This window comes from Caretta caretta, chromosome 25, assembly GCF_965140235.1.
Source record: "Caretta caretta isolate rCarCar2 chromosome 25, rCarCar1.hap1, whole genome shotgun sequence".
In the NCBI taxonomy this organism is placed as follows: domain Eukaryota; kingdom Metazoa; phylum Chordata; order Testudines; family Cheloniidae; genus Caretta; species Caretta caretta.
Window position 1 is genome coordinate 14,582,120 of NC_134230.1, and position 14,564 is coordinate 14,596,683.

At 55.8% G+C, this 14,564-nt stretch overlaps 1 protein-coding gene across 2 annotated transcripts in view; it reads left to right on the forward strand.

Annotated features, from left to right (window-relative positions):
* Positions 1-9,355, forward strand: part of PALM (paralemmin) — a 68,941-nt gene extending 59,586 nt beyond the window's left edge. For both annotated transcript variants that reach the window (XM_048830844.2, XM_048830845.2), the window contains one exon: positions 2,650-9,355. In XM_048830844.2, coding sequence (XP_048686801.2) covers positions 2,650-3,269 — 620 coding nt within the window. In that variant the 3' untranslated portion in view covers positions 3,270-9,355. The remainder of the gene's footprint in view (positions 1-2,649) is intronic.
* Positions 9,356-14,564: the final 5,209 nt, after the last annotated feature.

Below are 14,564 nucleotides of genomic sequence, written 5' to 3' on the forward strand. Positions count from 1 at the left end.
GAGTTGCTCTGAATTCAACAGGATGAAATTCAGCAAAGACAAGTGCAAAGTGCTTCACTTTGGAAGGAAAAATCAAATGCACACCTACACAATGGGGAAGGCGACAGTATTACTGAAAGGGATCTAGGGGGCCTAGTGGATCACACGCTGAATATGAGTCAACGGTGTGATGCTGTTGTGAAAAAGGCGGTTATCGTTCTGGGGTGTGTTAACCAGAGTGTCGGATGTAGGACACGGGAGGTGATTGTCCTGCTCCCCTTGGCACTGGTGAGGCTTCATTTAGAATTCTGTGTCCAATTCTGGGCACCCCATTTTAGGAAAGCTGTGGACAAATTGGAGAGAGTCCAGAGGAGAGCAACAAAAATGATGAAAGGTTCAGAAAACCTGCCCTATGGGGAAAGGTTCATGAAACTGGGCACATTTAGTCTTGAGAAAAGACGACAGAGAGAGGATCTGATAACGGTCTTCAAATATGTAAAGGGCTGGTATACAGAGGGTGGTGATCAGTTCTTTTCCATGTCCCCTGAAGATAGGAGAAGAAGCAATGGGCTTAATCGTCAGCAAGGGAGATTTAGGTTTGGTATTAGGAAAAGCTTTCGAACTCTAAGGGGAGTTAAGCTCTGGACCAGGCTTCCAAGGGAGACTCAAATCACCGTTATTGGAGGTTTTAAGAACAGGTTGGAGGAACCCCTGTACAGCTTTACTTGGTCCTGCCTCAGCGCAGAGGGCCTGACTTGATGACCTCTCGAGGTCCCTTCCAGCCCTTCATTGCTCTGATTCTCTCTCTTGTTGGAGGATGTTCGATAAGCTCTTTCATGTCCCAGGGTGGCCCCAGGAAATGGAGGAAAGATGCACAGGGTGCATGACCTAGTCTAGAGTTGATGCATAGATGTGTGTGGGAGGTAACGTTGTTTAGGTCGAGGCTGTGTGGTGCCATGACTTGGATGCTGGACTCTGGGTCCAGTTCAGTCCCTGGCTCTGCTACTTAATTTGTGTGACCTTGAGCAAGTTGCTTTCCCTGCCCTGTGCCTCGGTTTCCCTAGTGTGTGAAACTGGGGGATAATAAGACCTGACTTCCTAAAACGCTTTGGGGTCTGTGTTACCTTGCACTCTCGTTAAGAGCCTTGATGACTGCAGCTATCTTTTGGCTTTTGTGTTGGGCCACCGCACCAGCTGACAGCCGCTTCCCGGGACCGTGAGCGACGGCTGTGGGGAGCGGATAGCGGGGGGGGGTGGGGTGCTAACTATCTGAACTCAGTAGTGATTTGCTGCAACCTTCCCCTCACCCCTTCCCAAAGCAACAATCCGCACCTGCCCCAGCGTGGCAGAAGCTGCATGAGTTGCTGGACATGGCAGCTGAGGTGTGATGGGAGGGATCCAAATGAGTTCAGACTCTTTCGGTCCAGTGCAGCTGTGGCCTTGGTTGCCGCCCGGCGGGTGCAGGGAGGTGTTGGGGCTGCAACAAACGAAGGCACCTTTAAAGGTTGCTTCACCCCATGTAGCGTTCTGCAGATATTGGGGGGATCGCTTTGCAAACAAGGGGCAAATACAACCCCGTTTTCAGTGACCATCAGTCCCCGTGACTGGCTCTTATCGAGGGTGGGCTGCGACCTTTCCCGGTCCATGGGTAACCGACGCCGGCCCACAGCTACTCCACACATTGGGCTTGGATGTGTGTTCTGCTTAGATAGGTTTGTAACAGCGTGTCCACAGGGTGCCGACAGGAGCTCTGAGTTTGGGGCTCCCCTGGTATGTAGGCTGCCAAGTTTGCTCTGGTCAGGTGCTTTGGGTTTCTCTCCTGGCCTATCCCATGCTCTGTGTGGGGGCTGCAGTATTCCGCTGCCTCCCATTATTCAGGACAGCAGTTGGCTACGTAGAAAAAGATGCACCGAACTAACCACGTAATGAAAAGCAGAGCCACCTTCCCTAGGGATAACATGTCATCACCATCCTGGGGAAATCAAACCCAAATGCCTTCGTCTGGAGCATAAGAGCCACCTAGCGGCTGTGTATGCTAATCTCAGGGGTGGGGATTCTTTCTTACAGATCTCCCAGGTCGTCATCCCTGTACTGAGGATGATCTAGATTATGCCTGTGGATGTATCCTAGCTGACCAATTCTAGGACTGGTTTCCTATTTAAAAGGTTTTTTCCTTTGTGGGTACCCAGTGTGATCCATCCCAAGCACTGCTTTAGAAGTGATTGGTTCTCTTCGCCTGGCTGTAGATGGGGGTTTGCTGTGGATCGCCCAAGGAATAATTCCCTGGACAGTAGCAAGTGCTGATCTGGGAGTGTTGCTGGATGACAACCGCTGTTTCTGGTGATTGGGTCGAGGGTCCAGCAAACAGCGGAGTCTGGGGCGTGTCTGCCGCTTGGAAGAGCTCAAAAGCTGCCTGACCCAGAAGGGGAGTTCTGGGTGTGGGTCAGATCCTAAACCAAGATATATCCAGCTCCAGATGGGAGCGATAATGTGAGATTAGCTCCATAGATTCCTGCTGTCTGAATCCTAAACCCCCAGACCTGGCTTGGTTCCAAGCCTTAGTCTCACCCTATCCCAGATCCAGGTACCACCTCTCATCTCTAGACCAGCCTGACACATGCCCCTTGGCCTTCCTCTGAGTCCTCACTGTCTTCTCTGTCTCTCCCACAGTGGTGCACGCGGTCCACATGGAGGATGGAGCCATCGAGAACGGGGTCCACCCTCTCAGCTCCTCTGAGGTGGACGAGCTGATCCACAAGGCAGATGAGGCGAACCTGGGCGAGGTCTCCCAGAGGGACTCCAAGACCAAGGAGCGTGAAGAGGCCAAGAAGGGGGGTCCCGAGAGTAACCTGCCCAGCCAGAAGACCACGCCCCGGAAGGAGATCACTGGGGTGCAAGCCAAGCCAGTGGACAGCCCGAGAATCCTGGCCTCCGGTGAAGGGGCAGAGCCTAGCAAAGAGCAGCCGGTCACCATGATCTTCATGGGCTACCAGAACGTGGAGGACGAGAACGAGACCAAAAAGGTCCTGGGTCTGGGGGGCACCATCAAGGCTGAGCTGGTGGTGATTGATGATGCCGACACCAAGCCAGCAGCAGCCGGAGCGGCAGACTGCAAGGGCAAGGACCACGCCCCACCCAACGGCAGCACCGTGGAGCCCGTGGCCGCCCTGCCGCAGAAGGAAGACAGCCAGGTCGGGGAGAAGCCAGGGGCCAACGACACGGATCCCAAGGGAGCCGATCAGGACCTAGACATGAAGAAACACCGTTGCAAATGCTGCACGGTGATGTGAAACGTCCGCCAGCTCCTTCTGACCTCCCCTCATTGTACAGCCAAAAAGGACTGCCCCCCACCTTCTGTTACCCTGTCCCTCTTAGTTCCCTAGGTTCCACAAACTCCAAGTGACACCGTATTTTATTTACTTACCAGACACAACTTCTTTTTCTTAAGAGACTGGGGAATCAAATGCAGTGTTTGTAAAGTGTATAATAGGCAGCACCATCTCCCGGCCGCGGCATCGCTCGTCTGACGTCCGCTTCCATGCAATATGCCAATGGCGCTGAATATTATATGTATTATACACGCTTATTTTTTCCCCCTTGCCTTTGTCTCTCCCCCCTGCTCCCCCGTGCCATGGTGGGGTCTCTCAGAGATCCTCAGCCCACTAGGGATGGCCATCATGGAACTCTCCCACCTGTAGGGCTCCCATTTTTTTTATTTTACTGATGGCTTTTCCCCTCGTTAAATGACACCCTCCGCTGTTATCCGAAGGATGCTGGAGCTAATCTCACTGATGTGGGGGGAGGGGCTCAGCAGAGGGTCATCGGACTAAGAAGCCTCCTTAGATGGTTCTTCAAAAACTGGCTGCTGTTAGGACTTTCTTCCCGGCCTTATGGAAGGGGAAGGAGGGAGACCACTCACGTCCCAGCTCTTTCTCCACACGCCCTGGCGTCAACGGGCCACGGTTTAGAAACACCCAGGCCACCTGCTCCAGCAAGACAGAAGCTCCTGTCCAGTGGCAGCTTGACTATCCCCCGCACCCCGGGTTCGTTTCGACGACGGGTCTCGGGAAACCCGAGCGGCACAGACCCAGCGCCCCAAACCACAGCTCCACAAGAAGTTTGAAGCAGAGGTTTCAGCCGGCACGTGAGCTGCTGGGCCGCACTTAAATTTGGCCTGATCTTGCTGCTTAGAGTTTTTAAGCACTGACCTGAGCCTTCAAACCAGCCGCAAGATGAACTGTTTCCACGGCAAAAGGAAAAGGACACTCCCTGGAGATGAGACCTCTGCAAGGTGCGTGTGACGTTCCAACACAGCTTGGCCAAGGTCCGTGGAGGTGGTCTGTGAGATGGACCTGTTGTTTCAACACCTAAAGTTGACCGTTCCAGGTGCAACGTGCAGCTCCAGAAAAATGTAGCAGTGTGAAAAATAAACAGGTCCCTGCTGGATTTCCAGGCAGCAGAATCAGTCATTCCGGAGTCACTCCTTCTCTCAAGGAACTTCTCAGTCCAGCACTCACAGTGGTGACCACAAGCCTTAAGGTACTTTATTGACCCCGCTGGTTTGAATGCCGGAACCGGGGCCTATCAGCTCCCACACCCCTGTGATGTCATGTCGTCTGCTGGTTTCTACAGAAGAGCGGCTCCCTCATTTCTTAGCTGGCTTTTCTCTGCTGGAATGACAAGGCCGTGAAGGGGCGAGGTGGTTGGAAGGACGTTGACTGCGTCTCCCCTGGCATTAACTTTTCCCTTGTAGATGCCACGCCAGTAAGGACATCGGCCACTGAGCTGATGACCAGAGATGCTCCCAGTTGTGGACAGTGGATGAAATTGGAGGAGGTCGGCCCAAGTCGTGGCCAGCGGGAGAAGGGTCTGCTCGTCGGGAGTTCTGGAGGGTTGTTCTGAACATGCTTGTGGTCATTAACCTTTGGAGCCCTGGTTAGCCACAGGTAGGGCCCTGTCAGCACCTCCACCCACTCAGCACCGGCAGCCCCCTGGCATCAATGCTGTCACCAGGGCAGCCCTCCCACGCAACACGCTCGTGTGGACAAAGTCTGAGCCCTCCAGTCCCTTGGCTTGTCCTCACTCGAGCCAGTGAGCCAGGTGCCTTATTGCTGCTTGGGTGGGGGGATTATGATTTGCCTTTGGCATCACCTAGTGGCATTGATGGGTCCCCTCGAGCCAGTTGCTCGTTCAGCATATTTGGCCCTGGCAAAGCAAAAGGGTTTTCACTTTGTGGCCAAGGAGCCCAGCAAATGGCTTTGAAGGGGTGCATAGTTGGGCAGCTGCCACAATTGCTTGGAGACGCCCCTAAACCAGGCCCCAATCCTGCCATCCTTGATACCTGTGCAGGCCTGCTGACACTAACGGGGTTGTACCAGCTGCACCTGAAAGCAGAACCACCCCCACTCCCACGTAAAGAGATGGGGCTGGATTCTACTCTCGGCTACCCGCTGACTGCTGTGGGTCTGCCCCAGAGCTTGGGGACTCCTCTGGGGGTCACTCACAGAGGTTCCCCCCCTCAGAACATGTTTATTCTTTAACGCTGTTATGCTGAAGGAGGGTACCTGGTTTTTAAAGCAGCTAAGTGAGTGGCGATGCTTTGCTCGGCTCAGAGCAGGGGAAACTTTAGTTCTTTTGCTACTCCTGGTTCGAGTTTGTAGCTGGCCGCTGGGCCCCAGCCACCTCCAGGGAGCTTCCGGTTCTTCTCCAGGAAGAACCATTCTCGGGAACACCTCGCGGGAGCTCTTCAGAACAGATGCCTCCCTGATCCCTAATCGTTTTCCTTGCACCCACTCTCCCTGCAGCGCAGAGCTGTGGGCGTGGCAAGATCAGGCACTCGCTCCCCTGATCACGCCCGATGAATTGCAGGCCAGACCCCAGCTGGTGTAAATTGCCGGAGCGCCGTCAACTTCAGTGGAGCGACGCCAGCTCACTGACACCAGCTGAGGATCTACCCCAGGTTCTGCAGCAGAGCATGACCCGGGAGGCAGTTCTGCTCTGCAACAGCCAGATTGGCAAGGATGCTGCAGGGCCCCCAAAGGCAGCTTGTTGGCTGGCTGCCTTTGGGCCCGCATCCAAGTGGGCGGCCCTTTCCTGCAGAGTGGGTTGCATAGGGGAGGCAATGGGAGTTCGGGATAAACCCCATCCAGCAGAACAAATCAAGCAATGGGTCACGACCCAGTGGTGCCAGTTGAATGCAGGCTCGGAGCGAGTGCTGAGACCACATGGATTGTGTCCTAGGGCGACTGCATGCGGGTCTCGGGTCTCCTTTGCTGTGACAGGGGCTGAAATAGGACATGCTGTAGGGTTGGTGGTCGGTCTAGAGATTGGAGCTTGTGTAGCGCTCGTTGCACAAGGAGAAGCTAACGCTCGCTTCGTGTTTGGTTCGGGACGGCAGAGTCAGGGATGCATTGGAGCTGGGTCATTCATCTGCAGTGAATCATTTATCGATACGACTTTAGACCGTTTTCCCACTCCGCAGACAGACTTGGATGCTGATTGCAAATTTGCTCATTACTGGAAACAGGTCGACAAACGCTCGGTGAAAACGAGCTTCCGCCAGCGAGATGTTGGCAGACCACTCGCTCCGGGAGCTTGGCATTAAGTGGGGCATCAGGTTGCGGACCTGAGTCGTTGGTATCGCCTCGGCTTTCCAGCTGGAGTGTTGAAATTGGTTCCGAGCAGGGACGAGGGAAGAGATTTGAGGAGGTGCCCCTGGGAACGCTTCCTGCACGGAGCACACATTTGCACGCGTGTGAGCGAGCCGTGAGCTTCCCAGGAACGTTCTTGCAGACAAAGGAACACGAAAGCTTTTGGGCATGTTGGCGGTAATCACGCCTAATGCCCTCAAGGTCAATCTGGGCGCCAGATCTCCAGCTGGGGTGACTCGACTTGGTTCCATGGGAGTCACTGGGTCAGATCCCCGTCTTGTGTAAGTCAGCCTAGTTCCATTGACTCCAGTGGATTTATGCCTTCGGAGGGCCTGGCCCCGGGAGTGGATGAATGCTTTTTATTTGTTGAAAATGTTTGCCCGGCACTAGAGGCTCTGGGGCCAGATCCTCACCTGGTGTAAATGGGAAGCCCAGTGGCGTTATGCCAGTTGACGCCAGCTGTGGGGTGCATTGGTGCCATCACCGCCATCTTTCCGCCAGGATGTAGGACCGCGGGTTCCAGGCTGGCCAGTTGACGGGTAGGTGATAAGTGTGGGGAGGTGGCGCCATGCAACTTTGGTTTTCACCCTGTTCTCTCACGTCATCCTTAGAGGTTGAGCTCACACAGGTGTTGCCCACCGACAACGGCAGCTTCTACCCAGGCATGCTGGTCCTGAAGGGGGACATCATCCTTGCTTCTCTGTTATGTGAAAATTACCGCTGGGCAAGATTAACAGCATGTGCCCTGTGGGCTTAACTGGATGTTTCTCTGCAGAGGGGTAAATTTCACCCTAATGTGATGTCTCAAGGATTAACCAAAGATCAGGCCCCTGACTGCACATAATGGTCTCCCTCCTTCTCCCTCCCCTTGCAATTTGTGTAGCATTCGCTGTTAGAGCATTTCCCCTGCTGTGCAGCTTGAAAGGTTCCTGTGCTCGGTGTTGCCCCGGTGGCTACTCCCTGCCACACCCAGCTGCGGTTTTCGCACCTTTCCACTCCGTGCTGGTGGTTCTTGTCCCTGGCGTTAGTCCTTGTTTGGTGAGTCATCCTGAGAGGAATCGGGATCGTGGCAAAGCTTCTGGACTACAACACATGGGCCGCCTGCGTGCCCATGGAAATAACCCACCCAGGGCCAGACCCATTCTTCCCCCTCACTCCACTGACTTTGAGAGGGGCCCAATGGGAGGCAGGAGTGAAGTTGGCGCACAAATACTTTTTAACCTCTTGGTTTCTATGTGCCCACACGCCTGCACGCAGAGAGAGACCTCACGCCCTGAAGCCTTGATCAACAGGGAATACATTTTACAATCAAATTGTTATTGTCACGTCTAGCGCCGATCCAGCAAAGCACAAAAGCCCGCATGTAACTCTGAGCGTGTTCTTTGCTGGACCAGGGGTCCCTCGCCTGTTTGCACCCGGTTCCGTTTCCAGTCTCCTCAAGTTCCTGTTCAAAGGTTCTCGTAGCGGTAGGAGGGCCGGGCCCAGAGAAGCAGATCCTGGTTAGTCACTTGTATTTTTTCCACTAGGCTGGCCAGTTCTCTTCAGGCTGTGACAATCATTTCCCCAGGGGCCGACGGAGGCCGACGCTTTCCTCTCAGTGCTCAGCCTCCGACCCTTGGCCTTCGAACACAGCAGTATCACACATGCTTCTCCCCTGGGATTGGGGTGTAGACTAGCTTCCCCTTGTGGCCCCTGGAAGAGGCACCCGACTACCCAGCATTGGGTTTGGCGCAATCCAGGATGGATGCTGGCAAAGCTTCGCCCGGAGCTGATTCCACACCCCTCAATTATTTCATTTAACCGATGGTCTTCGCCCACATGGCTGAGAACTTTGCCAAAGAATAACGTTAAGGACCCTGGGGCTTTATCTGTAATCATGGCTATGAAACAGGGCGCGGGTGGGAGGGCCGTAGTGGGAGGCCACAAGTGGCTCGCTGGCTGTGAGGTTCTCAAGGGGGTGAAGAGGAGTGTGGCGGGGTGGTGGGAGAGTGACCCAGCTGTACAAAGAGTGATGTTGGCTGCCCTTGCCAGGTGGCCATTATCCTCCCGTAGCCCCTTCCTTGGTCCCGTGCCAACCTGGCGTGGGGCCAGACTGTGTCCTCTCCTCCACGGCCGGTGGCTGCTGAGAATCAGCCAGCTTCATGTCACCTGCTGGGCAGGGATCTGGCTCCTAGGGTTCCACGGATCCGGCCTTAGTCCAGCCCTGGGAGCTCTTGCTGTTCTGGGGGCAGCCCCGTCCCCCAGTCCACGCATGGGTCATATGGGGAGTTACGCTATGGGGCAGAATTCCCCCAGGTTCCAGTTTAGCTCTGGACCCAAGTCAGGCTTAAACCAGGCACAGCCTAGCCACCTAGGGCCCGAGTCTGCTCCTGATGAGCTTTCTGCTGCTGCTGTTAATGGACTCAGGATCGGGCCCTTGATTCCTCAACTGGATCAGGGTGGGGGTGGCTTGAGGGGGAGAAAGCAGGAGCCCAGCACATTCTGAACGGGAGACTGGTGTGTGGCCCCCTCCTATAGCCCCTTCCCAGCCGGTGTATGTACAGGGCGGTCCCTCTGTGAGTCCACCCCCACCACCCCTCCCTGCCCCCCCCCCCCCGCTGCGTGACTCGGCTGAAGTGCACTTCCCGCGCTCCTGTGCTTTTTAATTGTGACGAGCCATTTGACGTTACAGCCCCCATTGTTTGTAATACACCCGAACTAAGCCAATAAACGGTGTGACTAATCAGGTGGATGCCTCTGCCCTCTGCTTTGGGGCCAGCCCCACAGGCCCACGCGGGGAGATGGGGCGTCACCCCGGCTCCTCTGCGCAGCATCTGGATTCTTCGCCACCCTGGTCCGTGCACGGACACGTCCGATGGCTCGATCTCGGGATTTGCATCAAAGGCTGAGAGGGGCAGGGATGCTGCGGTAAAGGGGGGCCATATAAGTATTCTAGATCGAGGGGCATGTATGGGGATGGATGGATTGATAGATGGGTGTGATTGGGGGCTTTTCCCTTTCCCTGGTTCTTGTCCCGCAGACAGGAAGCAGAAGACCAGAAGTCCAAGTGCAGGCAATGTGATGTTCATTGGGGTTAGTTTCAAGCAAGCATACGCATAGCTCTGACGACAACCCAGAGCCTTTTCCCCTGGGTCCCCCCTCCTTAGCAGGCATAACTTCACCTGTAGTGCCCGCCCTCGGTCCCACCCCTTACCATTTACGGTCCTGTGCCATTTTGGAGCGTCGTGAGTCTGGGGGCTTCGTGCCACCTCTTTTGGATCCCACGGGAGGGGTAAAGAGTGAGGTTGTGCTTCGGTCAGGGACAGGCCTTTCTTTGGCCCATTAGCGTTTCTTATACCTTCCCCCTGCCCCGCCCGACTGGCTGCTTGACCTTATCTCGGGAGAGGAGTTTGAGGCAGGACTGTCCTTCAAGAGTATGCTCGTATATTACCCTCCCACTCTGCCGAGGAACACTTTAGCTCTGTCTCTTATCTCTGTTCCCCTCATCTGCTTGTGGGTAGACGTAACACATCTGCCCAGTGTCCTGGTTCACACACATTAGTAAGACTATAAAAATATCAAAAGGCAAACAAGACCGAAAATTCTCTCTCCGGCAAATATAGAGGCCTGAATACTAACACGCCGAACAGGTGTGTATGGGGATGGATAGATAGATGGGTAATGTATGGGGATGGATTGATAGAGGGGTGCATATGGGGATGGATAGCTAGGTGTGTATGGAGATGGATGGATGGATAGATGGGGCATGTATGGGGATGGATGGATAGATGGGGCGTGTATGGGGATGGATGGGTGGATTGATAGAGGGGTGCGTATGGGGATGCGTGGATGGATGGATAGATAGAGGGATGTCTATGGAGATAGATTCGATAAAGGGGTGTGTAAGGGGGGGGATTTCAAACCATGCCCCCTCCTTCGGATCAGGATTTTGGTGCAGGCCATTACACACCTCACCCCATCCTGAGCCACAAAGAGGATAATGACCTACTACTGCTACCAGCCAAGGGGGTAACTCTTGTAGCTCAGCTGGCAGAGGGGCATGCTGAAGCACCTGGGTTCAAATCCCGCGGGGGTGGGCGGTTCATGCCATGGATCAGACCCTTTCCCAAGCTAAAGTCCCCTCCTCAGATCATTGAGGTGGAAATGGCCTGTTGGTTCCCCTCCTCTGACTCCTGGAGGGTCTCCGCATGATGGTCTCCTGCTAAGGACCGTGTCTGGTCTCGCATGGAGCACTGGGCCTTCCCCGGCACCTTCATGAGAGGCCTGAGCTAGCCCAGCCTGGGGATCCCCAGCCTGAGCGAGCCCTGTGATTGTGCCAAAGCCTCCAACAAGGGAGAGCCAAGGAAGTGGGCATCAGGAGGGGAAGGATAATACAGTCCTTAATCTCCTGTCTGTGCAGATAACGATCTAGGCACAGGAGAAGGAGAACTGCACTGACCAGCCAGGAAGCCATTATCACTGGAGGATGTGGCTGCTGGCAGTGACAGCCGCCCCACAGCCCCATTAGCGCTGAGGGCAGTTCTGCTGGAGCGATGCTGGTATTTCCAGCTGCTTGTGCACGGTCTCTGGTTAAAAACAAAGGGAGGGGGGCAGTCTGCGCTCTTGTGAAATGGGGAGCAGAATAAACTGGGAGCTCAGGACAAAGGAGGATAAACATCTGCAAGATCCCGCAAGCCCTTAGCATGCTCTGTGGGGAGCTTTCTTGGCAGGGTGGGGCTTGCTGGCTTGGACCCTGGGGGGTTTGTCTCGGCTGAGGCTTCGGGTAGAGGAAGGGAAGCGTTTCCCCACCACATCGCTCGCTGCTCCCTCACCTGTGCTGAGCTGTTCAACAGCCGCTGCACTCCACCCCAGAGGTGGCTGCATGTCAGAGGTTGGTGAAGTTAACCCCATCTGTTGCTTCATGAGGATGGCCATGATAGGGACTGTGAGGCTTCACTGGTATATTCTATAGCGTGACCATGACTTGAGCTCCATGGCTGGAGGGTGCTAGAAAGATGCTAAGCGTGGTGACAAGTCCATGGGCTCCCAGGCTCTCACTACGCTGTGTGTCACAGTGGGGCTTGAACGTGGCTCCTTCTCTTATGAAGGCACTAGGCCCCCATCAGTTTGAGCTCAAGGAGAATCCCTAATTGCTGCTAGCAGTATAGGGTGTATGACACACACCAAGAGTTAAGCAGCCCTGATTCTGTCCAGTAGAGGGCAATGGTGCCACCTACACGCTAGCCACTTCATGACACACATTATTATCATTTCCCTTGGGTGATCTAGGCTGGGGCATCCTGTCCAGCTTCTCCTGCTCGTCCCTGCCCTTGAGGGGGTCGGGGTGAAGGAGGATGTGCCGGACTCTGGCTCTTCCTGCCCTGATGCAGAACTTTCCTGCATCCCTTTTTATCCTGATGATTTTGTTTGTTCCAGCCGGGGAGGGAGGCGGGGGGTTGTTGTCAGTGTTAAAGCCCTTCCTTTGGTCAGCAACATTCCCGTGGTCTCACTGTCAGCACCCCTCTGCCCCATTGTCTGCCCTTCCCTACAGCACCCGGGCTGGCATTTCCACTGTCAGCTCCTGGGTCTCTGCCCAGCCCTCAGCCATTGTTGCCTGCAAATCCCGGTAAAGCCCGGCTTTAGCCGACAGATGCTCCAGAACCTCAGGCCTGCCGAGTCCTGCAGCTGTGGACTGAGGGCCGCAGGGCTGTGATCCTGGAGGCACCCGACCCCCTGCCCCCCCCCCCCGTGGGAATCTCCAGAGATACACCCGCAGCAGGTGAGTGACTACCCGGTGCAGCAGGGTGGGGCGGGGGAGCTATCGCTTCTCTGAAATGTTTAAGATCCGGTGTGTCCATCCAGCTGGGCTGGGCTGGGCTGCTCCTGGGTCGCAGGGGTGGGGATGGGGGGGCGGGCAGAAGTATGTGAGTAGCTCTTCCATTTGGCTTCTGCCACCTCCTGGCCCAGGAGACCTGGCTCCTGTCTTCATTGCAGGGCGTTGCCAGAGCCCCTCTGTCCCAGCACGGGAGACGCCTCCGTCCTTGGCTAGTTCCGCCGAGCACCTGCATCGTCCAGCAAGAGCTGGAGTTCCCCAGATGCACCAGGGACTGCAGAAGGCAGCTGTCCATGGAGCCTGATCCCGCAGGGGGCTGGGCACCGAAAGGGCGCTCAGCACCCCCACAGGATTGAGCTGCGCTGTCGGGGTGGGCAGCCCGGGGAGCTCGGCCGCCTCTTTGCACAGGCTGATCCCTGCCAGCAGGAGACGCTGCCAGGACTGAACGAGGACGCCGGGCTCCTAGGAGCGCTGCTGGGAAGGGGGCTGCCCTAGCCTGGCTGGGAAGAGGGGTGTTCTGGGGAGCCCAGCTTTTAGCTGTGGTCACCCTCGCTAAGCAGGGAGGAGCCTGGAGCCAAACCCGGACCAACCCTCACCCCAAACTCTGGGGGTGTGCAACACCCCAATGCTGACTTTCCCAATGGCCCAAATCCAAACCCAGGTTTGGGAGGGGAGATTGAACCGCAAATCCAGTTTCACCTTTTGCAAATGGCCCCTTGTCTTCAGAAGCCAAACCCAATTCTGAAAACATCAGGGGGGTTCAAAGGCTAGAGCTGGCCCCTGCCCCTGTTGGAGCCTAAGAGGGCCTCTGGCTAGCCGGAAAGCAACATGGCTGGTGGCACGGGCCAGCCGTGATATCGGCGATCCCAGAGCAGTCTCCAGAGCACTGCACAAACCCCAGAGGCCTACGGGGTGGGGCACAGCGCTGCCAATCCACTGCACTTCCGCCAGGTGACCTTGGACATGCGCTGCCCCGCTCTGTGCCTCGGTTTCCCCAGTTACAGGATGGGCTAATGCAACTGCCCCTCTGCAGCACGTTGAGGCCAGGGGAAAGTGTACTGAACCAGGAGCTTATTCAGCACCCACACCCACCAGTGTCTATTCATTAGGCTCTAGCGGGAGGCCAGGCAGCTGACCGAGGGTGTCAATGAACCAAGCAGGGCTACGGCTGAATACAAATTGATGGGATGAAGCAGGTAAGAGCAGATGCAGTTTGGACTGTGCCCTGGGCTCGAAGCACGTTGGGAAGCTGGCTGGGCCCTGTCACATGATGTAACCCCACTACAGACTGGGACCTGCTGGAAGAATACAATAAAACACGGTGGAGGGGAAGGAGAGCAGAGGAGGGGTGGTGAAGCCGGAAAAGCCCCTCCAGCGACCACGCTGTGACAGGGATGACAGACAAGGCCTCCTCATTGTTACTGAGTCTGGGTTTATCATCAGGGGAAAAAACAGCTCAAATAAACCCTGGCCTGTTTCTAGGTGCCAGGCTGCAGCCGTGATAGGAGTCCCGTGTGAACAGCCTGGGAGAGCGATTGGCTGGATTCTAGACCCGGCCTTTGCCACACTCCCTTCACTTCTATTCCCTTCTCGCCCTGGATGGCTGGCCTACCAGTGACCACCCCGGGCCCCAGAGGCCCAGCTGCTGCTCACCAGCACTTTCAGGTTCGCTTTGCAACCCCTTTCCAGAGGCCTTTGCATTCCCCGTAACTCGACAGACCCAGAGCAAAGGTCAGGGGTGCAATCTCTGGGTTTCGCTCCTCACCAGCAAGGCTGCAAACAGCCAAGGGTCCAGCACATACCTTGTACTGAGCCGGCTCGGCCTGCTGTCCGGCCCCTGACCCCAGGAGTAAAGGCCCCTCTCAGCTAGGGTCAGACGCTCCCTGGAGCTCCCTCAATCTTCCTGAACTTCACGCCCCTTCCCACCCCCACCCCAATATTGTCCTGGGCTCCTCATGTCCTGCTCTGCCAACGCACCTCGGTCCTGACCAGCAGGCCCCCTTGCCATTCCAGCCCTGGACTTTGGAGCCAGACGCTCTTGGCTCTGCTGTGGCTTTATGGTGTCAACAGACGTCCACTGGCTTGAGGATGAGAAAGTCCCAGCTGCTCCCACCCTCTTCTTT